Here is a 23,689-nt window from a genome sequence, read left to right on the forward strand (position 1 = left end):
CTACTGGAGCAACTTTTAGTACAAAAATAAATCACCTTTTAAAACCTTGTCGGCAGTGAAATGGAAAATCAGCCCAAAATAAATGTATGGTAATTACAAAAATATTGCAGAAATATTAAACAGAGGGACAGCATGTCATTAAATTAAATATTTATTTAATTTGTTGAACATTTACACTTGGTATACGGACAAACACCATGACCTTTGCTAAAATATATTTCCAACTAGATTTAGGCGCATATATAAAGAGAATAGAACAGCATAAAAGGGTGCACTAATAATAGTAGTATTAAGTACCCTGTATGAAAACTCCCACAGATAATAAACATCCACATTCATCCGAGAAGAAGCGACTACATGTGATTGGCGTGTAACAGTATGTATCCATTCCAAATGAGCGCTATACATTACACTTGCTGGGACTTGCTGTAACCGTATGGCTTTACATGAATTATTATGATCAATGCGAACAAACGAGTCATCAGTGCAGTGCATTCCAAGGCCTCTAAGTTAACGTAGTTTTGCAAATGAGATGAAACCGTGTTCACCGTGAAGGCAACGCAGGAGGTTTGTCAACAACAACAAAAGTTTAGATAGATCATTATTCTCAAAGCAGCATCTAGAATTTATATCTTGTCGTAAAATACTTAACGCAGGAAAAACAACAACAACTTTTTGTTTATTGGGTTGCCAAATACTAAAATAAAAGGATAGAATGTTGTTGTATACAGGCAAAATATATGCAACTTCTGGTCCACTTTGGCAAAAGGAAATAGAGAAGAGCAGGACTATCAGCAAGCAACCTAAAAATGTGAGTCCCCCCCCCCCCCCACCGCTTCCTTTGTGCTTCAGCTTTCACTTGAACTGCAAAAAGACAAACAAATTCAAGTCATTTTGAATAACAAAAAATCTAAACACATTCTTCAAGAATATTTCAATTAAAGAACAAAAATTGCTTTAATTATCTTATGAAATTGTATGGGAATTATACTTAAAAACAAAATTCAAAACTAAAAATTCAAAAACATTTTAAGAATTAAAAAAAAAAATACATAATTTAAAAAGAAAAATACTTTACAAATTCATTAACACAATTAAAAACATAATGTTTAAGCAATAAAATGGAATAACATTTCAAAATAAAAAATACGATTTCAAACAAAATTACATTTACAAATATTTAAATACTTAAAAATATTCCCCAAAAATAAACTAAACATAAAAAAAAAAAAAAAATACAATTCTCCAACACAAAATATGATTTAAATATCGTTCTCCTTCCATATGCAGTATATATTCGCAAAGACTTACGGGTGACTTGAGCAGGACGTTGGGCTTCTGGGCCAGCGTGGGCTTCTTCAGGAGCGCCGGCTTGTTGAACCTGGGCGACATGGACACGAGCGAGGAGGGCTCGTCGCTGTTGCCGTCATCCAGCTGCAGCTGGTCCAGGGGCACGCCGGCCAGAGAGTAGTGCTGCTTCCTCAGCTCGCCCAGACGCAGACGCTCGTTTTCCAGCTCAGACTCCAACTCCAGCAACTTCACCTGCACAAACATTGACACGTTCAATCCATCAGGGGGCAGCAGTATGTCATTTCACCCAGAAGAATGGAGCCCAACTTGTCCTAATATGGAGTCATTTCCTGTGTGTGTATTTGTGCTGAAGCATTACCACCCATTTTATTGGGATTTTTATTCTCCTCACTTTTTTTTGCCGTGAAACAACTCCCACATAACACTTTTAAAGTGTAATGTAAAGTGCATTGTCCAGTAACCAGGAGGTTGCAGGTTTGAATCCCACCTCTGACTGGACATTGCAAATATATCCATGGCGGAGAACCTGGGTTCAAACTCCGCTTGGACCACATCTTAGTACATTTCTCTGAAATTATTAAATCCCACCTTAGACAGATTGCAGTTCAAGTTTTCTTTTTATTAATTTGTCATTTACCTCCAAGTAAAAATGTGTCATTTTCATCTTTCATAATTTCATCTTTCAATTTACTTCACAAGCACATCTCAGCATTCAGCATTCCCACGCAATTTCTGCTGAAATTGCACTTTGTCTAGTTGTAGATTCCCGTTTCTTGTGCCAACTGTCAACCAACTTCACTTACAGTGTATATCTTTTAAAAATACTAAGCCACACACACACACACACCAATGGGGCCCAGGATTTTCTGAGGCCATACGTTACCTGTGATTCCATTTCTTCTTTCTTAAACTTGATGAGTGAAAACCCAGAAAAGTCCATAGGATCTGTACAAGAGACAACACAAAGACCAAATTGGATCGAGGCTTGTCATGTGCTAGCTTAAAGTAAACGCCCAATATAGCGGGCGTGGTACCCTTGTCGTCCAGGTTGTCCTGTCCCGTCCTGGTGGAGCCCACCACTTTGGCGGCCATTTCGTTGACCAGGCGAGAGGCCTGCTGGAGCACCGTCAGCCTCTTGCTGTGACGGTCCGCTTTCACCTGAAAACTCGCTCGTTACAAATCAATTGGAACGTGACAACACACGCACGCACATTTATTGGCATTGACCTTGGAGGCGGCGACGAGTTGCGCGGTGCTGGCAGCGATCTCGTGTGAGCAGACGATCAACTCTTCATATTTGCCCGTGTGCAGCACCACCTTGTCAGCAGACTCCCTGTTGTGAGAAACGCCCAATTGGTGCTCTCATTTGAAAAATCTAATCAAGAGAAGACACCACATGCGGTCCAGTTGAACTTACACCATCTCGGTGGCCCCCCAGCCCACCGCCTTGGCCGCAGAGATCAGCCCCTCGGTCCAGCGGGAGTTCCTGGCGTAGAACTCTTTGATGGAGGCCGCGCCCTGAACAAAAGCAAACTTGCATTAATCGCAGTAAAGCGTTGAAGGAGCCGCCGAGGCCGACGCGACTCACCCTGCCGCTCTCCACAATCTCCTTTTGCAATTCCGTGGAGGCAAGGATTAGCATGCGGATGGCCTACGTGGGAAACAAGCAAAAACACAGATTGAGGATGGCGGAAAAAAAAGAAAAGTGAAGATGAGTACAATGTTGGCAACATCAAGTGTACCTTCATCAGGTCTGTGCAACTGTTGAGGATCCTGAAAGAAAAGCACACAAAGTATTCGGTACTAGTGTTGGGAGGTATGCCGCAACAGTAAATAATAGAAAAGATAAATTATTGCAATAAATAAATAATGAAAGGCACAACCAATATAAATTGGGTAATGTTTGCCGACCAATTAATGGACCAGCCTAATCTAATCTGCCCTTAAAATTGGCAAAAACATCAAATATAATATTAATACATAATACAAATAAATACTTGAATCAGCCTATCAACTCTGTTAAAATAGTTTTTCCTTTTTAATGACAAAACACCAACAATAATGCAAATCAATAAATGAATACATTTAATCCAATGAACAGACCTTTCATTGACCTCCAGTTTAATTCCCGACGTGTCTTTCCGCGCCTGATTCATCACTTCCTGCATCCACAAGGAGACAACCACTTTGTCACACACACACACATTCAAAACCAAACGCCACACACACACACACCGATCAACAAAAAGAACACGACTCCGACTACTAACATCAATCCTGCGGACGGCCTCCTCGATGGCTGCGGAGGTGGCGGCCATTTCCTTGTCAACCAGATCTCCCAGCTCATCCTGGCGGACGTCCATGCCTTTCGGGCGCAGTTCCTACACACAACGATTCCGGTTCACACACACGGTGGCTTGTCGTTCGTTCGTTCGTTCGTCACGCCACGTCAAGCTTACCTGGCCCAGGTGTAGGATCTTCTGGATGATGACTCTAATAGACGCCGGGTCGGCCCTCTGAAGGGTGCCCTTGGACTTGAGCTCCTTCAAGTACTGCAAACACTGGGTGGCGCAGCTTCTGCAGTTCTCCGTCAGTCCTGTAGGGGGCGCACACGTCATTTGTTACAAAATGTGAAAATGAACACAGCGTTTCAGAGGTGAAGTTGAATGAGGTCATCGATTAGAGGTTTGCAGCCTATCCAGTATTTGCGTCTGCTTACGATCTGCGTGGTCAGTGGGCGCCATGTGAGCAGTGGCGCTGCCATTGATGATGGTGTCCGCAGCCGAGTGGGAGAAGTGCGTCAACGACCTCAGCAGCGCTCCAGCGTCTGAAACACAACAACACAATGTCACGTCAGCTGATCTATGGCATTACTCTTATTCCAATATTATCATTGTTTACCCTTCATGTCTTTCACATATTCCGCTTGGCCTTTTTTCACTTTATCAACGGAGCTCAGTGCCACCTCTGCTCGACTTATTAGATAATCTGTGTTTGAAAGACCATAAGAAGTTTAAATACAATTATTCACAAGGAAAAGCATCAAAAGCTTGACTGTAGTTGATGAGAGGGAAGCGGCGTGACCTGGGGAGCTGGTGCATCGGATATGGAGGGGATCGTCCAGCTTGGCGACGGCATCTTGGATGATGTTCTCGGCTTCCGAGACGGTGCCCTGCAGCAACGCAAACTGCTCGTCCAGGAGCTTCTGCTTCAGCAGCTCCTCCTGTCTGGCCTGCCAGAAATCAAAACACAAATATTTGATTATGTGTGCACACGCACCGAGGTAATTTTAGCTAACTATAACTAACAAAATAACAAACAAAAATTAAAAAAAAAAAAACGTTTTCGTTGAAATAAAATAAAAACAAAAATGTTTTTTAAAAAACGAAAAGAAACTGAAACTCCTTTTTAAATTAAAAATATTTTTCGTTTTTGGTAATTAATTTAATACATGAATCTTTGGAGTTGATTTTGTGATTTAAGTATATTTATTTCGGTATTAACAGGAATAAGGACGTTTGAAAGTGAGTCGCACAGAAGTGATGTCATCTAGCAGCAGCCAATAGAAAAGCACCATCAGAATACTGCATGTTTGACTTTTGACTCAGCCGAAACACAACGCTAGGTAAGAAGCGTGTTACTTTTTTCATTTAACCATGGTGTTTAATAAATATTGCACACAAGACACATTTAACTCATTCACTGCCATTGACGGCTATAGACGTCAAAAATTCATTTGAACTATTGCTATTAGTAGGCTACATTTTTCCCACTTTTGTTAACAAGAGTATGAAAACCTAGAATTTTTTTTTTTTTTACATTTAGAACAGATATAAAATTTGTGATTAATCGTGAGTTAACTATTGTCATGCGATTAATTACAATTTTAAAAAATTTATCGTCTGACAGCCAGAATTTATAATAATATATATATATAAAATTTTATTAGAGGCATCAGGGGATTAAAATGTTTAATTGTAATTAATCACATGAATTCACTAGTTAACTCAAGAGCAATCAAGAATTTAATATCTGTTCTAAATGTACAATACATTTTTTTTCAAGGTTTTCATACTCTTGTTATAAGTGGAAAAAAATGTGAAGCTAATAGAAATAGTTCAAATGATTTTTTTTTTTTACGTCTATAGCCATCAATGGCAGTGAATGAGTTAAAAATAAATGAAAACTCATACCAAGACTAAAGATTAAATAACTAAAACTAATAAAAATCTAACCAGGCTGCCTCGAAAACTAATTAAAACAAAATGTAAAAAAACAAAACAAAAACCAACTATAATGAAATTTCGAAAACTATAATAACCCTGCCACCCACTCAAATGTCCCATAATGAAAAGAAAATGGTTAGCCACCTTCTCATTTAGTTTGGCCTGCAGCTCGCTAAGCTCCTTGCTGCTCTTGTCTTTCTCCTGCTGCACCGTAGACTGCTGCAGCTGCGCGCTCTGGCGGACGGTGGAAAGCTCGGCCTCCTTCTCGCTCACCGAGCGCATCAGACGCTCCTTCTCCGCCTGCAGAGCGGTCATGGTGCCGTTGACTTGTGCCGAAGTCTGCAAGACAGAAAGAAAATGCGGCAAAGCTAATCACGTTCTGTACGTAAGGCAAAGTACATACACAGTATTAGTGTACAGATTTCGATACCCAGTTTTGCAGCATCAGACGATACCACACTATTTGAATGTTTTTATTTTATTTTATTTTTTTGTAATTCTAAACTACATGATGTAAAACCATCATTGCTCGTTCAGGCACTGCAAAAAAAAAAAAACTTTGCAAAACAGGAGAAAAAACTAATACAGAACAAATCAAATTGAACTTTTTATTGCCTACCTGGCATGCCTAATAATGGCATCGGCATGTTACTCGTTAGTACTTGCCGATGCCCATACCACTGCTTTAATGTCATATCGGAACACTATACAGTTAGTATTTGCATTAAAAAAAGTAATAACAGAAAAAGTAGAAGTACTGTACTGGTTCTCCTTTTACTCCATTATGTAAGTATAAGTAAAGAGTCTGAAATGTAATTAAGGACAAAAGTAAAAGCAAATGTTTAATATCAATTATTTACATATCGTCACAGCTATGTGAAAAACACTTAACAGTACGTCCATTTTTTATGACCGGAGTTTGACACCTATGCACTATTTTATTAATATCACAAGGCGGCCATTTTGCCACTTGTTGTTGAGTGAAAATGACATCACAGTTGCCCAGTTCTCAGGTAACAACCAATCATAGCTCAGCTTATAAAAAAACAGGTGCGCTGTAATTGGTTGTTGCCTGAGCAACTGTGATGTCATCTTAAGTCGACAGCAAGTGGCAAAATGGCCGCCCCCCGACGTGGATAAAAATGGCTGGATTTTGCTTCATAACTCTTGTTTCGCAAAAGTAATATTAATCAGAATGTCATGTTTAAGCTAGTGAGGTCACATATAACATATTATTGTCAAGAAATGTTCAAGGTTGACTTCTCCTTTAAAGTTGCGAACAGAATGTGTTGCCCACAAAGCCATCAAAGCTCAAGACGGCAATTCAACTGACCAGCTCGCTGCTCTGCAGGTTGGCCTTGATGCGCGTTATTTCCGCCATCTTCTCGGCCAGCTCTCTCCTCACCTTCTCCATCTCAAACTTCTGCTCCTCCATCTGCAACAAAACAATTCTCCTTTCAAAAATCAAACCAACGGTGTCGCCTTCCCCCGGCGACAGGACACCGACCTTCATGTCCGCCTCCTGCCTTATCCGATCCACCTCAAAGGCCAGCTGCTGCTTGGTCCTCGCTACCTCCTCCTGAGTCTGCTGGGTGGCAGACAGCATCTTCACCGTGTCGGCACTCTATCAAAGCAAAGGCGCACGTTTGTCGATTAGGAATGATGAAATAGGCGTGAAGACTTTTTTTTTTTTTTTCTAGTGGTACCTTGCGAAGTAGTTCAGCATGACTGGCCACCAGCTCTGAGTGCTTCTCTTTCATCTTATTGTAGCGCTGCTCTGTGGCCTGGGATCGTTCTGCACAAACACACACAAGCGCTTTCTAAATACACTGGAGTGCGTTTGAGGTTCATCCTGAAATTTCAACCAGAAGCCAAACATCCCGAACTTTTTTGTTTCGAGTAGTGTAACATGCCGAGAGTACAACGAGAGGTCTTACGTTCCGCCTCCATGAAGGCGCTCTGCAGGCTTTCGTGCTCGGTGTTGCGGCGGCGTGCCAACTCCAGCGCCATGCGCATCTGCTCGTTTTCCACCAGCGCACGTTGCTTCTGGGACCTCTGCTCCTCCAACTCCGCCTCCAGGCTATTGATCTGCGACTTGAGTTGCATGATGTAGCGCTGAGCCTTCAGGAAGCCCCAAAAAAACAAACACAATGGCTCACTTTTCAAGCATTTAGTAATATATTTAATCATTTAATTTGCTTTTATTATTTACATTAGGTGTGGACAGTGGTTGAAACGAATTGGGAGAAAGCATGACACACAAGCTCGTCACATTCCACATATGGGGAAGAGATATTTTGCATCTGCCCAACAGGTGTCCAAACAAACAAAACGGGTGGTGTGTCCTCACCTCGGCTTTCACCTTCTCCAGCTCGGCTCGCAACAGCTCCAGATCCCGCTTGAGGTTCTCAATCTGTGCATCCCTGTTGCATGACAACAACAACAACAAAAAACATTGCAACATTTGTCAAGTGAAATCAATCAGTGGATATTGCAACTAGAAAGGAGGTTAAGTACCATACTGGATGCAAAAGAACAAAATATAGTTGTTATATAAAGATATGCAAATTAACTAATTCACTCCCAGCCATTTTCACTGTAGCAAAACCCCCCTTCAGTCCCGGCTGTTTTACTGGATTTTGACTGATTTTGCAAGGCTCACAGAATATTGTGTTCTATTGCTATAAAAACATGGAACCTACCAAAAGAAAGATTAGAGTCTCGTCTTTCAACAGGACAAAAAAAAAAGTATATTTCTATCAGTTTCGGTTTTGCAGCAATTAGCATTAGAATGTAGCTAAGTTTCATTGTTATTCACAAATCTGTTCAAAACAGTGGGGAAAACGGCTTTTTTCAACATGGCCCTAGCTGATCTTATACTCTGCTGCCACCTGCTGGCCGTTTTTGTAATAACTACCATTTCTTCAACCATTCTTTGCAGTTGAGAGGCTGCATCAAAGCCTTCTGTATGCCCTAGCATTAAAAAAAAAAATATATATATATATATATATATATATATATAAAAGAACGTATAAATACGTCTTTGGGACACCTAAAACATTTAAAGTAGAACATATTTATACGTTTTTTTAGGAGCAAATGAGTTAAAGATAAGCACACACAAAAATCATGAGTAATGACCATATTTAAAAAAAAAATATATATATATATATATATATATATATAACACCATTCTCTCTCTTAGAATTTTCTTATTTTACAACTTTTCTGAAATTGCTGACTATATTTCTTTTGATATTACAACTTTTTCTCTTAACGTTGACCACTTTACTGATTGCAACTTTTTTATAAATAAAGTTTCTTTCAAAATGTTTTTGTCGTAATACTGTTTCTTTTTCTATGTGTCTTCCTTGTGATCCCATTAGTCCTCCTTAGTTCCTGACCAGGCCTACATTATTATTATTTTTTCATTTTTGACAATTGTATAATATGGGATGCTGCGGATCCATTTATTTCTGTGTTCTGAATATGTGTCACTTATTTAGTTTCATTATTCTGTAGGTTTATTACAATATGTGAGATCTCAACATGAAAATATTTTCTCTCATTTTGACTCCTTTATGGCAGTGATTGCCATTAGAAATAATCCGGTGTGCCGAGGAAAAGTTCAAAGTTCCAGGGGGGGGGATGACTTGCGGTTGGATAAATCAACCTACACATTACAGAACACAACCATGACTTCTCACCTGTCGTCTAAGCCTCCATTGGGCGGTCCGAAGGCCTGATCGAAGATGTCGGGCTGCGGCGTGGCCTGTGAGTTAGCTTCACTAACGTCAATGAGAGGCTCGGGCTCATCTTCGTCATCATCGCCGTCGTCGTCCTCGTCGGGGATGACTACCACCAGCTTGACGTGCTTGGCCAGCGAGGCCGCATGCAGGAAGTTGGGTGGCGACTGATGATAGGATGATCATGAGAGGGGGGGAAAAAAAAGGAACATTTAGTAATCCAATTTGGCAAAAGTACTCACACTTTGTACTTAAGTACTGAGACTGTATATTAGATGTAGAAACTCATTTCACAACAAACTGCCGTTTAGTAGGTACAATTTTTATTTATTTTTTTTGGGGGGGGGGGGGGCAGGTTATTTAATGTCACTCCCAGTTTAACTCTTTGACTGCCAGATGTTTTCAGAAAAGGGATGCCGTGGGTGCCAGCCGATTTTAAGCATTTTGTCTGATCTTTCAAGGTCCATAGAAAATTATGTGTTTGGACTATGGAAACACACATACTGCCAAAACAAGATTGGACTCTCATCTTCCATCAGAAAAAAAAAAGTTAGTTTCTACCTTATTCCGTTTTTGAGTAATCAACAATAGAAAATGGTTAGTTTCACCTGTTTTGGAAAAAAACGTCTTTTAACGTCTTTGGCACTCCTCCATAGGATTTTACGAAACGTTATTTAACGTTTTTGGCAGTCAAAGAGTCAAGTTTATCATTTACTGTCAAACTAAACATCTCAACAACAAAAAAGCAACAAAGTTGGAATCTGTGATACTTCCCACCTGTGCTAGAAATAAATATCAGATGTGTTCATTGTTATTTTAAGACTTTCCAGTTTGATGAGTCGTTGAATTAGGAGAAATATGTGAGCTGTCCATTATATGAGTAAATAGTGACAAAATCTTACATCAGGCAGTCTGGGGATCTGGATGAGCCTTTTGAAGTAATACATCTCTCTGGCTCTGTTGAAGAAGGTCTTGAGGCTGTGAGGCACAAAAGCGGTCAGTCATGTTAACATAAGGGTGTTCCCAAAAATAACTGCAGGGTTGCACCCAAATGAGATGAAATTTATAACAGATGCGTAAAAACTAATATTGATGTTTAACTTCAGTTAATAGGAGTTTAATGTCTTACTTTTTTTTCGGTTTAGAGGCATAATATTTCAAAACACAGGAATTAAGCTCTTGCTATTTATTAATATTATTATGAATATAATGAAAATAGAACCTGAAGTATGTAGCGTCAGCAATATAATGACTCTGCGGTTGACATCACGGTGGCAGAGCCAATTGTAAAGGGAGGAAACTAAACCTCATCGATCCCGGACGCAACCGCTGCCTCATCTTCTGAGTCAGTTCACAACGCATTATCAGAATAAAAGGGGTGGTGCATTAGCAAACGGGAAGACATAAATGACACATTAGCCGCAAACTATGCATACGTTTAAATCACTGTATAGAAAGTTGTTATTTCGCTTGAAGTGGAATGCAAGTATTTTTACAATCTATTAATTCATTACAAATTTACATTATTTAACAATCAATTTGCGCAAACTTGGGGAATTGTCATGCTACAATGGGGTTGGGGGATGAGGCATAGTGCTCGGCTGGCTTATGTTGCACACTTTCTTGTATTTGATAGGTGTCACTTGACACCACTTGCACCCCGAGGACAAGGCTGAACCTCCAATACGTACCTCTGGAACTGGTCCCGGAAGCGATCGCGGTGTCCTTGTAAAGTGTCAGCAGGGAGAGCTGAAATCCACCAAATGATACATTCATTGATTACATTTCAACCCTGGACTATCTAATCCGTCATTTTGAATGTCCTTACATGCGTGCAGCTTGAACAGCAGCTTGACCATGAAGTGGTAGAGTTGACTGCAGTCCTGGATGACCTGAATAAGCGGAGACAGGCGACACTGGCCCGACGTGAGCGTGGAGATGGCGATGGACGAGTTGAGCTGCCGCAGCACTGAGGGGGGGGGGGGGGGACGCAGTACATGCATACACGTACTTGTAAAATCTTCATCAAGTCACACGCTTAAAGCAACTTAAGTATATCATATAAGCGCATGTTGAACTGTCAATCTGAAAAACATGTCGATCATCTCGTTCCTTCCATTTTCTTTTTGAAAAAAAGAAAAAAGAAATGATGATGATAATTGATGAAATGAAAATGGAAACAGGGATGTGATTTGACCAAAGTGAAATTATCTGAAAATTTAGCCGGGGGTCTGGGGGCCGCAGGCACCCAGCTAGGTCCAGGGCAGTGCCCTGGTGGGGGGACAATGGGGGGCGAAAGCCCCCCGGAGCTCATGGGTTTTCTGTGTTTTTAAGTACTTTCAATGCACTCACATGACAAAGAAATAGACAAAACAACAGCATAAATTTTCAATGTATATTGAACTATCCCATATAAAATGGCAGTTTTAGTCAACTCAAAATCAGTCACATTCAAAAACATTGGACTGCCTTTGCTTTTAAAAACTATCACTGAGAATATCATCATATCTAACTAATGTGATTACTAAGTTAACACATAAATAATGTTGAAGAGTTCAAATTTCATGAACAAATAATTGTATCATGACCAAATGAAAAGTAACTCATATTAGAGCATACCACAAATGTCTTTGTTATAGCAGAAGATGTTATCTGTCGGAGTCATGTGCATACACAATGAACTACTAAAAAAAAATAAAATAAAAATAAAAATAAAAATTAAAAAAAAAATAATAATAAAAAAAAATAAAAATCGGAATTTTTTTTTGGGGGGGGGGGATAAAAAAAAAGCGGAATTCCGCAAATTAGCGGAAAAATCACATCCCTGTGGAAAGAACAAATGATACACAGATTCTCAATATGTATGATTGGTAACAACTGGCAAGCGTAGACCACTCCAAATGTTTACAGGGGAGCGGAAACAAAAAGCTAAACCTTTTTGAAAGAAGTAATTTTTCCAAACAAGCCATTTACTTTTCCAATCAAATCTGAATTTTGTGACATTTCCTTTAAAGCCCTATTATTGAGGTTAGAAATTCTGGATTGACATAAAATTTGCTTGTTTTAACAGATTATGTTTAGAGTTTCAATACATTGCATTCCCCTATAAAAGACTTCAGTGGGATTTTGAACATTTCCAGTCCATTCTTGATCATTTGTGCAAAATTCCCATGGAAAGAAGTCGGTAGTAGTGACAAAAGAGATCGTGGGCATCTTGCATTACAAGTAAATAGGAGGAAACAGACTTAATGTCCTCTAATTGGCTGGCATTTCCTCATCACATGCAGCTAATTTAGGGCAGAATGAAGCAGGAAATAGGTTCAAAGGAGGCCACACGATGGAAACTCCCTTCCTCATCAAATGTGGGAGGAAGAACAGGATTAAAAGAGCATTATAGTGCATGATACTTCATTTTAGGTTTAGTATATGAATGGGTAGTGTCACTAAGTGACTGCTCTGAAGCCGCAGCTCGGGTTTCTCGTGTTTAGCGGAGTCGTCTTTTTTTTTTTTTTTTTTTTTTTACCTGTCTCAGCCAACTTCAACTCGACATCCATGTAATCAAACACCTCCACGGTGAGCTGGAAGCTGCGGGGGACAATTTGATAGCCCCGTTACGAGACAGAGGACACAGAGAATGTGAAGCGACTCAACTGAACTCAATTTAAAAGCCACACGTTAAGAAAATTCGACTAAACGGACTCACACGTTGTTGACGTCCGTCCCCGCCGTGCGCTCCAGCACCTCGTCTGTGGCCTCCAAGTTGGTGGGGATTTCAGAATGCTGAGAAAAAGGACAAGACCGTGTGTTCAATTTCAACGTCGTACCAGACGGCTTGTGGAAGCCGGGACGCCGCTTCACCTTGTTGTGAAACTTCATTTTGGTGCAGAGCAGCTTGGAATAGAGCGCCACCAGCTGTCCGTATCGATCATGCAGGTTGCCCTGGACACAAAAAAAAAATCCACAAGAGCATAACTTTTTTTTTTTTTTTTTTTAGAGACACATTAAAAACATGTAAACTTATGAAAACACGCGTTTAAGGTATTCCTTAAAGCCAGTCCTCACTATCGCAGTCAAGAAATGGGAGACTATTGCAGCACATCAATCGGATGAAACAAACAAAAAAAGTTTATTGCAAAATTGACATAAACACTGTATATGCAAACATTCAACCAAACTGTATCACTTAATCCTCTAATGACAGTCTGCTAGGTAAATGCTAACAATGTGAAACGCCATAGACATGCTAACAGAAATTAGCATTGATGTAATGCTAATTATAAACCTTCAAACAACAGCTCCTTTAACACACACATACCGCATTAACCACAGCCATATTGGGGTTGTCGGAAAGAAACCCCCAATTACGTCCAAATATGGTCAATTCACATAAGCAACGTTGTCTGTTATTATGAACCATTATCAACGAATTTGTTGAAAACGGAACAAAACTTAACTCTCTTGGACACTCAAAATGTCTGAGAAGTGTTGTAAAACTCGCCCTCTTCTTGCGTTGCCTCAAAATGAAATGAAAATGAAAAAAGTGAAAAATACCTGTAGCATAAATTTGAGTAGGCCTGTTTAAAAAAACAAATCCCTCACTGTACTGCTTCGGTGGAGAAGAAACTGATCAGCTGTGAACTAATTTCTGGATATAAAACTGCTTCGTCGGCTCATCGTTTTTTAATCTTAATTTTTTATAATAAAGCACTTTAAAAACAACCACCACTGCATACAAAGTGCGGTACAAACTGCATCACTCATGCTGCTTAGACCTTTGAAAACGAGTTTGGAGAAGATGAAGTAACTACGGACTTTTTGTCTGGTGGTGGTGGGGGGGGGGGGATGTCGTCGTGAGTGCAGAATTTGATGTGCACAGCTGGCACGGAAAAATCATTTTCAGTTGATTGTAACAGCGTTTTTCAGGGCTGACCAATTATCGATCATACAGCTTCAGCTGGTCCAAGAAAGCTGGCGCTCGACTTGTTGCTGGCTTCCTGGGAGTCCGAGAATAGATTTGAAAATCTTTGCGTTTTTTTCAAAGCTGTGAATGGTCTGCGAGCAAAATATGTTCAAGATCGTTTCGTTCCCTATGAGACTTCCGGACCTCTTAGGCTTAATGAGCGTTTCCAAAGTAAAGTGACTAGTTTTCCATGTTGAGAAAGACGTGAGCAGACGTCTAGACTTCCTTTCATTTGAATGATTATTCCGTTTCCTCTGTTAAGCACTATGGATTTTCCTCACGTACGAATAGTGCAATACAAATAAACTTTCCTTTCCTGCAATGAAGACAAACAGACTTACCCAAAGCTGGCCAAGTTCCACAATAGAGCTGAAATGTCTCATGCAGTCTTGTAGCACCTGTGAAGGAAACCCAAATACACTTGAGTATTTAGTTCTCTTTTTTGTTTTCAAGGGGAAGTCGAGCCCCCCAAAAAATAAAATCTTGACAATAATATGTTCTATGCAGGCCCACTAGTCTAAATACGGTATTTTGGTTAATATTGCGTTAGTGGATTATTAATTAAGCAACAAAATCCAGCAGTTTTGTTAACAATATTAGGAGGAAGCCATTTTGCCACTTGCTGTCGAATGAAAATGACATCACAGTTGCCCAGGTAACAACCAATCACAGCTCAGCTTCAGAAAACTGGTGAGCTGTGATTGGCCGTTGCCTGAGGCCTGAGCAACTGTGATGTCATTTTCAGTCGACAGCAAGTGTCAAAATGGCCGCCCCCCCGAGATTGATTAAAAACGGCTGGATTTTGCTTCATAACTCACATTCCACAAATGTAATATTAATCCGAATGTCATGTTTAGACTAGTGAGCTCCCATATAACATAATGTCAAGAAATGTTTAAGGTTGACTCCCCCCCCCCCCCTTTAAGTAATGAGCGGCAAGACACGCCTTACATTGCGGTGGCCGTCGCGTATGACTTTGTGCAGCACGTGGCAGAACTTCCAGCTGAGGATGGAGCTGCTGGCCAGGGGGAAGCCCAGGGCGTAGGACCAGAAGGTGTAGGCCCCCTTCTCCCGGTGAGTGCCCAGGATGATACCTGATGGGTTCCAAGTTAAGGAAAGGATTCCAGAAAAAGACAGTGAGGAGGGATTCACCACTAATGGTTTTCATGCATTGCCTTGGCGGAGGTCCTTTTTTTTTTTCTTCTTGGTCCTCTTTTAGAAAAAAAAAAAAGGATACGTCGTGCATGCTTCTCTTTCACAGGTGTTTCTGCGGAGTTGATGGCTTTGCTGATGCTGCTTAGCTGAATGGGAAGAGAAATACATTTATATAAAAGATGATCATAAAATTGTACATTGCAATTGCAACATTGTATAGTAGAGTTGCCAAGCTTGGACACGTGAAAAAAAAAAAAAACAGCTATAAAACTCTCTTGTACGCCTTCATATGACTAGAATAACGCAGAAAGATTGGTAAGATTTTTCTTCCGGGTAAAGTCACATACTTTTTGCTAGGCAGAGTTTAAATGCTGCCTTAAAGGAAGCTGGGAATTTTGACAATTCTGACCTTCAACTACAAAACGTTTTAAAGTAATGATACTCAGAGTTTGGAGTGCAGGACGGCCATAACAGAGTTCCGTTCTGACGAATATTTACACATATTTATTTAGCACCAAGTCATAAAACATCTATTAGAGACATCACAAATATATTAAAAAAAAAAAAAAGTAGCAAATTTGAGAAGACATTTGCAATTAGATTACGACTAAACTGATGTAATGCCAGTCATTTTCAGACCCTCCCTCAAAAAACAAAAGATACAGTATAAAAAAATGCTCATTATCATGACAACGCATAGATGGTCAAACCGATCCGATGCCCACGCCGGAAGATAAGATCTTCAAAGCATTGTGCGGAGAATGAGCCATCGGAGACTACGTGTCCCTCGCAACCGGTCCAGCAGGACAAACTGGTGTCGATCATGAAAGGGAGACTGGAAGGAAGGAAGAGACGCACCAGATTTTGCTTTTGTCATCGTCTACGTCGCAGCCTGGCTGATTACCTAGAAATGCATGGTGGCATACCACCCGCTGCAGGCATCCTCCAATTGTTTATGGTCTATTTATTTGTTAGGAGTGTAACAAAAAACAATTTGAATCGCAAAAATTGGTTCTGATTTAAAAGATGCGAGTGCAATGAATCAAACCGAATCTTTCTAGATACTTAACTTGTCTGTGGAGAAATACCCACCTCTATTATCTATTAACTTCTAAGTGTCACCATTGTAACATGACTATAATAATAAAGGAAGGAAGAAAGATGGAGGGGGGAAAAAACATTGTGATAATTAGTTGGCGACAATGATTTTATTTTTTATAATTTGTTCCTGTTCTTAACTCGGCACTTAAGCTTGTGTGCGCACGCGTGTGCAAGCAGAGCAACATCTACACTCGCATGGCATTATATAAAACCGTCATCCAGTCAAACCATTAATCCACATGTGGCTTTAATCTCCGCTTTTCATTTATCTCTTTTCCCCCTAAATGTTCATCCTTAAAAAAAAAAAAAAAAGTTTAATCATCATTCCATTACTGTACGACGTAAAAAAAAAAAAAAAAAAGTACAAATAGATTTTTTTTCATGTTTACATTTTGTACATAAAATATGCATGGCCAGTTGACCACATAAAATTTTGCTTTGCTTTTATTTAATTTTATTTTTTAGAAAATACCTTTCAAAACAGTGTCACATAGATTCGGACTTTTAGGGTCTAAAGTGAAACTACTGAACCAAAGTTAAGTTTGAAAAGGGTAAATGGGTTGCTTTATTGGCGCAACAGTCCTCATATATATCGTTAGCCTGATAACGTAATAATTGCCAAAGTATTTTTTAAACTGTTAAAGGGGGGGGGGGGGAGTCAACCTTAAATATTTCTTGACAATAATGTTATATGTGACCTCACTAGCATAAACATGACATTCTGATATATATTACATTTGTGGAATATGAGCTATGAAGCAAAATCCATCCGCTATTATCCATCTCAGGGGGCGGCCATTTTGCCACTTGCTGTCGACTGAAGATGACATCAAAGTTGCTCAGGCAACAGCCAATCACAGCTCACCTGTTTTTTTTTTAGCTAAGCTGTGATTGGTTGTTACCTGAGAACTGAGCAACTGTGATGTCATTTTCACTCAACAACAAGTGGCAAAATGGCCGCCTTCTGATATTGATAAAATAGTGCATAGGTGTCAAACTCCGGTCCTTTAGGGCCGGAGTACTGCAGGCTTTGGATGTTTCCCTTCTCCAACTCAGCAAATATATGATCAGCAAGCTCTACATAAGCCTGATAACGATGCTGCTGATTGGAATCAGCTTGTGTTGGAAGAGAGAAACCTCCAAAACCTGCAGGAGTTTGACACCTATGCACTAATGCAATATTAATCAGAATACTGTATTTAGATTAGTGGGGCTGCATAAAAGATTGTCAATTTTGGGGGGGGTTGACTTCTCCTGTAACTAATCAAAAATAAAATTTAAATAAATGTACACTACATCCAAAAAGAAGGCTTTTCTTGGTTTACAAATAGATTCAAATATGACTTAAGAAATTGCTATCTGGAAAAATATATGCAAGTAAGGTCCAACTACTATCATTTATTGCAAATTATTTTGCAAATGAAGGCTCGGGGACCACTTAACATCTGGAGACGCCAATTTGAGAAGCATTGCTGGAGTCCAATAAGTGCATGCAACAGAGAGGCTTCTGTGGCAATGAGTTGGCATTGAGCGGGTAAATACAACAGGAGACCCCCCCACCCCCACCCTCACCAGACTTACCAGTGACGCAAACTAAACAGTTGTGCTTGCTCGTTTACACAGGGCGAATTTGGCACGGCGGCGTGGAGGCCGGTGTGACAATGAGGGGCTTGTTGGATGGGGAGGGAAAGAGGGTTGAATACTTGGGTTGCACGTTGGGGAGGAGCTGATATGTGTGTGTGTGTGTGTGTGTGTGTGTGGCAAAGGGGGGGGTGGGGTGCGTTGGCACACAGATCCTGGCTCGACAGATGGCAGCTGAGCAACGAAGCTACGAGGAAACTCGTTTTGGAGAGTTACAGTATTTCTACCAGTCAAAAAGTGAAACAACAGTAGATTAGGGCAAACCGTCGTTGCCATGACGACACTAGATCAACAACCATGGCTCAAAATAAACCTCACATACCGCGGCCTCGCTCCATCACAATTTTTTTTTTTTTTTATGGAACATGCACTTCATGTAAAATGCAAAGCGATAAAGCCACAGATTTGTTTGCATTATTGTTGTAATCCAACTCCTGACATTCCAGTGGTACATGCTCGGCTGCCGTGGTGCATCCGTCTGGAGCGCCCACAAATCCTCAAAGCAGCCAAGAGGTGAAGTGAGAGGCAGCGAAAGCCTCAACTAATCCCCCCACCACCACCACCGGCCCGCCAGCTTGCATTATTGTCGCCATGCACTGCAGCCCGCGCGACTTTATTTCCCCCGAACGTTCTCACATGTGACTCCATAGCAGCCGGTCTGCGTGCAAACCATCAGGATGTTATCGGGAATGCTGATTAAAAATGTAAAAGTGCTGCTGCCCGCTGGATGAGAACACGAGGAGATGATAGCGCAGCTCGTTGCCATCTTAAATCAACACACACCAGCAGGGGAGCTGTTTTGAATGTAGTCTACTATTAAATTTGACGCGAGTCAAAAGAAATGTATTAGTTGATATAATTGGCGATATTTTAAAAAACACATTACTGCTCTTCCCGACCATTTTTTGCACCACGAACCAGATGTATTTCGGCTGAACGGCAGAAAAACGGCGCTTGTTTTTTTCTCTTCAACAAGCCAGCTGGCCTCATCTTGCGTTCCATAGCATAGTGTGTTGTAAGATTTGATATGGTAGCCAGTCCCCCACCCCCCCCCAAAAAAATACATTTGTATCGGAGGACAAACATCAGGGATGTGATTTGACCAAAGTGAAATTATCTGAAAATTTAGCCGGGGGTCTGGGGGCCGCTGGCACCCAGCTAGGTCCAGGGCAGTGCCCTGGTGGGGGGACACAGGGGGCAAAGCCACCCGGAGCTCATGGGTTTTCCGTGTTTTTAAGTACTTTAAGTACACTCACATGACAAAGAAATAGACAAAACAACAGCATAAATTTTCAATGTATATTGAACTATCCCATATAAAATTTTAGTCAACTCAAAATCAGTCACATTCAAAAACATTGGACTGTCTTTGCTTTTAAAAACTATCACTGAGAATATCATCATATCTAACTAATGTGATTACTAAGTTAACACATAAATAATGTTGAAGAGTTCAAATTTCATGAACAAATAATTGTATCATGACCAAATGAAAAGTAACTCATATTAGAGCATACCACAAATGTCTTTGTTATAGCAGAAGATGTTATCTGTCGGAGTCATGTGCATACACAATGAACTACTAAAAAAAAAAAAAAAAAAAAAAAAAAAATCAAAAAAAAAAATCAGATTTTTTTTTTTGGGGGGGGGGGGATAAAAAAAGCAGAATTCCGCGAATTAGCGGAAAAATCACATCCATGAAACATATAATTTGCAAGTGAACGTGCTTACAGGTAGTGTTGTAGTCAAAACCACACCAACCGAGACCAAGACATTATCGAGACTACTAGCAAGTATAAAGACAGAGACAAGACCAAGACTGAAAAAACAACAAAATGACTAGTTTCGTTTGGACTTGGGAAACATTTGTAACTGTTTTGTAGAGCTTTCAAATTATATAGCTTCTTAGTTGGTGTAGTTTCATAGACACTTTAATAAGTGGAAAGTTTGTTAGCCCATATCTTTTTTTTTTTGTCACTCTTTTACTTCCACTTCCAACCAGACCTGTGAGGTAACATACATGGAATGATTACTATGTGCCAAGCGATAGGCCGGCAACCAGTCCAGGTTGAACTCCGCCTCTCACCCAAAGTCAGCTGAGATGAGGCTGCATCCTGATCCCGCCCATGACCCGAATATGAACAAGTGCTAGATGTAAACTGAATGGCTGCACTGTTCTTAATAGGACAGTCTCACACTTCTTTTTTTGGATTTATGTACATATTTGACATACTTGTGTTTTCAGTTCAATAACCTTCACAAGCACGTGTTTTGGGAACAACACACTGTCATAAAAGTGCGCGTTTGTTCATGTTATGCGTTGACACAAAACCACCACGGTGGAGAAATTGTCCACACAAGCAGCGAGTATAACTCGGCACATCATTGGCCCTTTTAATTAACAGGAGGAGGCCGAAGGCATTAAGAGCGCTGTTCTCGACTGTACTGCCACTCAAACACTCTGTTTATCTACTACCTTCCTTTACGCCCCACCCCCCATCACCTCGCCTCATGGGTGCTCACTCGGGCAACAGCAAAGGAAAGCAAACACTGCCCCCACACCCACACACATTTATAGAGTGAGGATAGTGTGCATGAGATGGTTCACCTTCACATGAGCAGCGCAGCAGTGGAGCTCGCCTGCATGAATCAGCAACTTCCTCACAGGACAACTGGGGCAACTTCCCACACTCAACCCAGCGGTTTCTTGAATTTCAACTTTAATTCCTTTACTGTCGTAACTAATAATCTTTCGCCCTTGAAATGACGCGGATGATGATTCGACGATATGTCTATAGCGCCAACAACTGCACAGGAGGACTAACTTGATGTCAGATTATTTATTTTATTTAAAAAATAATAATAATAATAATGGGGGGGGGGGTAAGTGGCAGCCTCCATGAGTACCCGACACCTTAAAATAGGGACAGTATTTGCCCTATACCAATACCAACACCAGAAGACTGATACTAGCCCATCGAGTGTTAGCATATTAGCATTTTGCATTGCATGCTAGCATTAAGCTAACAGACTTTTCGAAGACAACGTTGAGTGGTTGTTTTAAACACACAAATTGTTATTCACTTTGTTGTATGGTTAGGTTTGTTTGACAGTAAACTTCGAGTGGGAGTGGCAATAACCGTCTTGAATTATCTTTTTGAAGAACCAAATCAAGAATCCTAATTTGGACAACATTTTGTCAATACGTAGGCCTATTCTTCTCTCTCGCATTGCTAACAATCGTCTATGTAGATTTTTGTGTGATCCCCCATCTCAACAACGATGTCTTGGTGAAAGTACAAATTAAAAGTCATTCCTTCAGTCAACAACAAACTCATGAGAACATGTGGAAAATAAAGGAGCTGCTTGCTGTAATACATCAAGAAACTGTGACAAATGTAGTGGAGGGAGGAGACCTGGCCAAACAGGCCCAACTAGATCGGCGCCATGATAGTGTTAAAATGTGTGTTTTACTTTCAAATGCTCTATTTATTTGACTTTAATAACGCCATCGACTCATCTGCCACACCATACAGCGAAAATGTTATTTTTGTCTGCATATTTGCAACCATAATCATTTCAACGTATAATTTTACTTATTTGGACAACTTTGGAAAAGAATTGTCCATTTTGGACAATTAAAACACAGAGTCTATTCTATTTTGGTTTAGGAAGACACTAATCACACGAGAGTCGCTCACTTAAGTTTAATGAAAACAGGTTAGTCTTTGTTTCTAGCTCAATTAAAATATGCTGATGTGCACCATTTTGTCCTTAGTCTTATATTTTGGATTCATTAAGTCAAAGGTGTGTGTGTGTTATTTAAGATGTGAGTCCTCCATTTTGGCTTTATAAAAGCACAGTTGATTATGTAGCTAGCTAGAACATTTAATTTGTTTATTCTTTTGCATTCCACTAGGGGCAGCACCCTTACCACTACAGTGGTACTTGTACATAATTGAATTTTCACAAGATTTGGCAAGAATGGCGAACGCCAATTGAGAAGCCACTATCAGGAACAAAGGTTATTCCTCCATTTTAGATCAATTAAGAAACAAGTTATCTTTCCTGTTTGAGTCAAGTCAGGAAACGTTAGCATTCCGTTTTGAGTTAATAAAAACGGGTGCTCCCCATTTTTGTGTGTATTAATACACAAGTGAGGCCTTCATTTTGGGTTAATGACAGCACAGGTGAGCCTTCAATTTTGAGTCAAAAGTAACGCAGAGAAACTTTCATTTTAGGTCAATTAAGAGGACCGTTGGAGTTAATTAAAACACAGGTGAGCTCCTCATTTAAGATTATTGAGGGCCACGCATACACACTTTGATTCAAAAAAAGCACCAACAAGCTAACTAGCTATGTCGTCCTTACCTGCTGCTTGTCGAAGTATACCCTCTCGGCACCGAGGCTGGCCTCAGTCCGCCTGGTCTTGACCCGCGTCGAGATGCTGTTCATCCTCCACTTCCGATGCGGACTCAAACGTCCCGAATCCCCATAAAATGTTTTTTAAAACACAAGGGCGCACACGGGCTCGCCGCGCTGCTCTTTGTCGTCGATGTCGTCTTTAGCAAGGCCAACACATTCCCAGTTCGCCTCTGCGGTGATGAAACGCGGCCAAAAGTAGGAAATGCAGCCGGTCCGTCTTGTTCAGAATACGGATGATCCTCCCCCACCAAAAGGTGGACGAATCCATCATGACGTCATTTTCCGCCCACGTGCCATCCCCTGCTTGCCATTTCTCGATTATATTTTTTTATTTAATCATTTTATTATTTCATTTCTTAAAGTTTCAAATATATAAGTATTTTGCTTTCAATAATATTTTAAAAATCTAATCTTGCACGAACGTTTTGTCGCTCAACTGGCGATTACGTCATACATGGACCATATTCTGAGTTTGTAATACTGTATTTATATACATTGGGGAAAACAACCAGAAACGACAGCGATTTCGCTACTTTGATTTTGTTTAAAATAGTTGCGATTAATTATGAACACTACAACAAAAGGAAAGTTTAAAGTTCTTCTCAGGTAGTATTGCTTGTTTCTAGGCAGAATTAATAGGGACGACCAATTACGACATTTTCATAATTATGATTTATATACTGGCATTAAAGTGCACAGATGTACCTAATGAAGTGTTCCATGTCAACCCTGTGTGCAGATCACGTCAGACTTGAATTTCACGTTACTCGGCGGTGGGGTGGAGCAGCCTGCAAAGCGTGAAGGTTTGTTCCCGGCTGTACGCGGGTCAAGGAGGAAGTACATACACACGCACAATCACGGTCAACAGAGGTCCCAACTGGCTTTATCACATTTTTTTCCCAGCAAAACAACTGCAGCAGTGAGTGACATATCGGTGCGAAATTATGACACCTCGAGGAGGAAAGGTTATTTTTAGACCGCTTGGGGATTGGCCCTTGGGCAGTAAAGTTGTTTTTAATGTGCTGCCAAATGTTTCGAAAATGCATAATTAGTTAATTGCAACACCATTAACTTGGGGGAGAAAGGCTTGGCACAGTAGAAAATAAATAAAGAGTGTTTTTTTT

The 23,689-nt window shown here is 40.4% G+C and overlaps 1 protein-coding gene across 1 annotated transcript; it reads right to left on the reverse strand.

Moving 5' to 3' along the window:
* Positions 1–138: 138 nt before the first annotated feature.
* On the reverse strand, positions 139–22,825 carry hip1rb (huntingtin interacting protein 1 related b). Its single transcript, XM_077560247.1, has 31 exons — positions 22,512–22,825; positions 15,481–15,544; positions 15,195–15,337; positions 14,585–14,641; positions 13,142–13,222; positions 12,987–13,063; positions 12,807–12,868; positions 11,112–11,252; positions 10,975–11,032; positions 10,186–10,261; positions 9,245–9,450; positions 7,888–7,960; positions 7,475–7,658; positions 7,244–7,332; positions 7,045–7,161; positions 6,871–6,972; positions 5,682–5,876; positions 4,396–4,543; positions 4,213–4,299; positions 4,031–4,138; positions 3,771–3,907; positions 3,582–3,692; positions 3,415–3,473; positions 3,054–3,084; positions 2,900–2,962; positions 2,729–2,829; positions 2,539–2,644; positions 2,346–2,469; positions 2,195–2,256; positions 1,312–1,542; positions 139–864 (listed from the first exon to the last, which is right to left on the reverse strand). The coding sequence occupies exons 1-31, from the start codon at positions 22,593–22,595 to the stop codon at positions 856–858; spliced, it is 3,186 nt and encodes a 1,061-aa protein (XP_077416373.1). The 5' UTR covers positions 22,596–22,825; the 3' UTR covers positions 139–855.
* Between the last annotated feature and the right edge of the window lie 864 nt (positions 22,826–23,689).

The sequence above is a fragment of the Vanacampus margaritifer genome, chromosome 3 (genome assembly GCF_051991255.1).
Source record: "Vanacampus margaritifer isolate UIUO_Vmar chromosome 3, RoL_Vmar_1.0, whole genome shotgun sequence".
Classification (NCBI taxonomy): Eukaryota; Metazoa; Chordata; class Actinopteri; order Syngnathiformes; family Syngnathidae; genus Vanacampus; species Vanacampus margaritifer.

Excerpts from the sequence above, each read along its gene's own strand:
- hip1rb (XM_077560247.1), bottom strand. The coding sequence starts at position 22,595 with ATGAACAGCATCTCGACGCGGGTCAAGACCAGGCGGACTGAGGCCAGC. Across the intron at positions 14,642-15,194 it reads TACGCGACGGCCACCGCAAT|GTGCTACAAGACTGCATGAG; the intron begins GTAAGGCGTGTC and ends TTTCCTTCACAG. Across the intron at positions 11,033-11,111 it reads GCTGTTCAAGCTGCACGCAT|CTCTCCCTGCTGACACTTTA; the intron begins GTAAGGACATTC and ends GGTGGATTTCAG.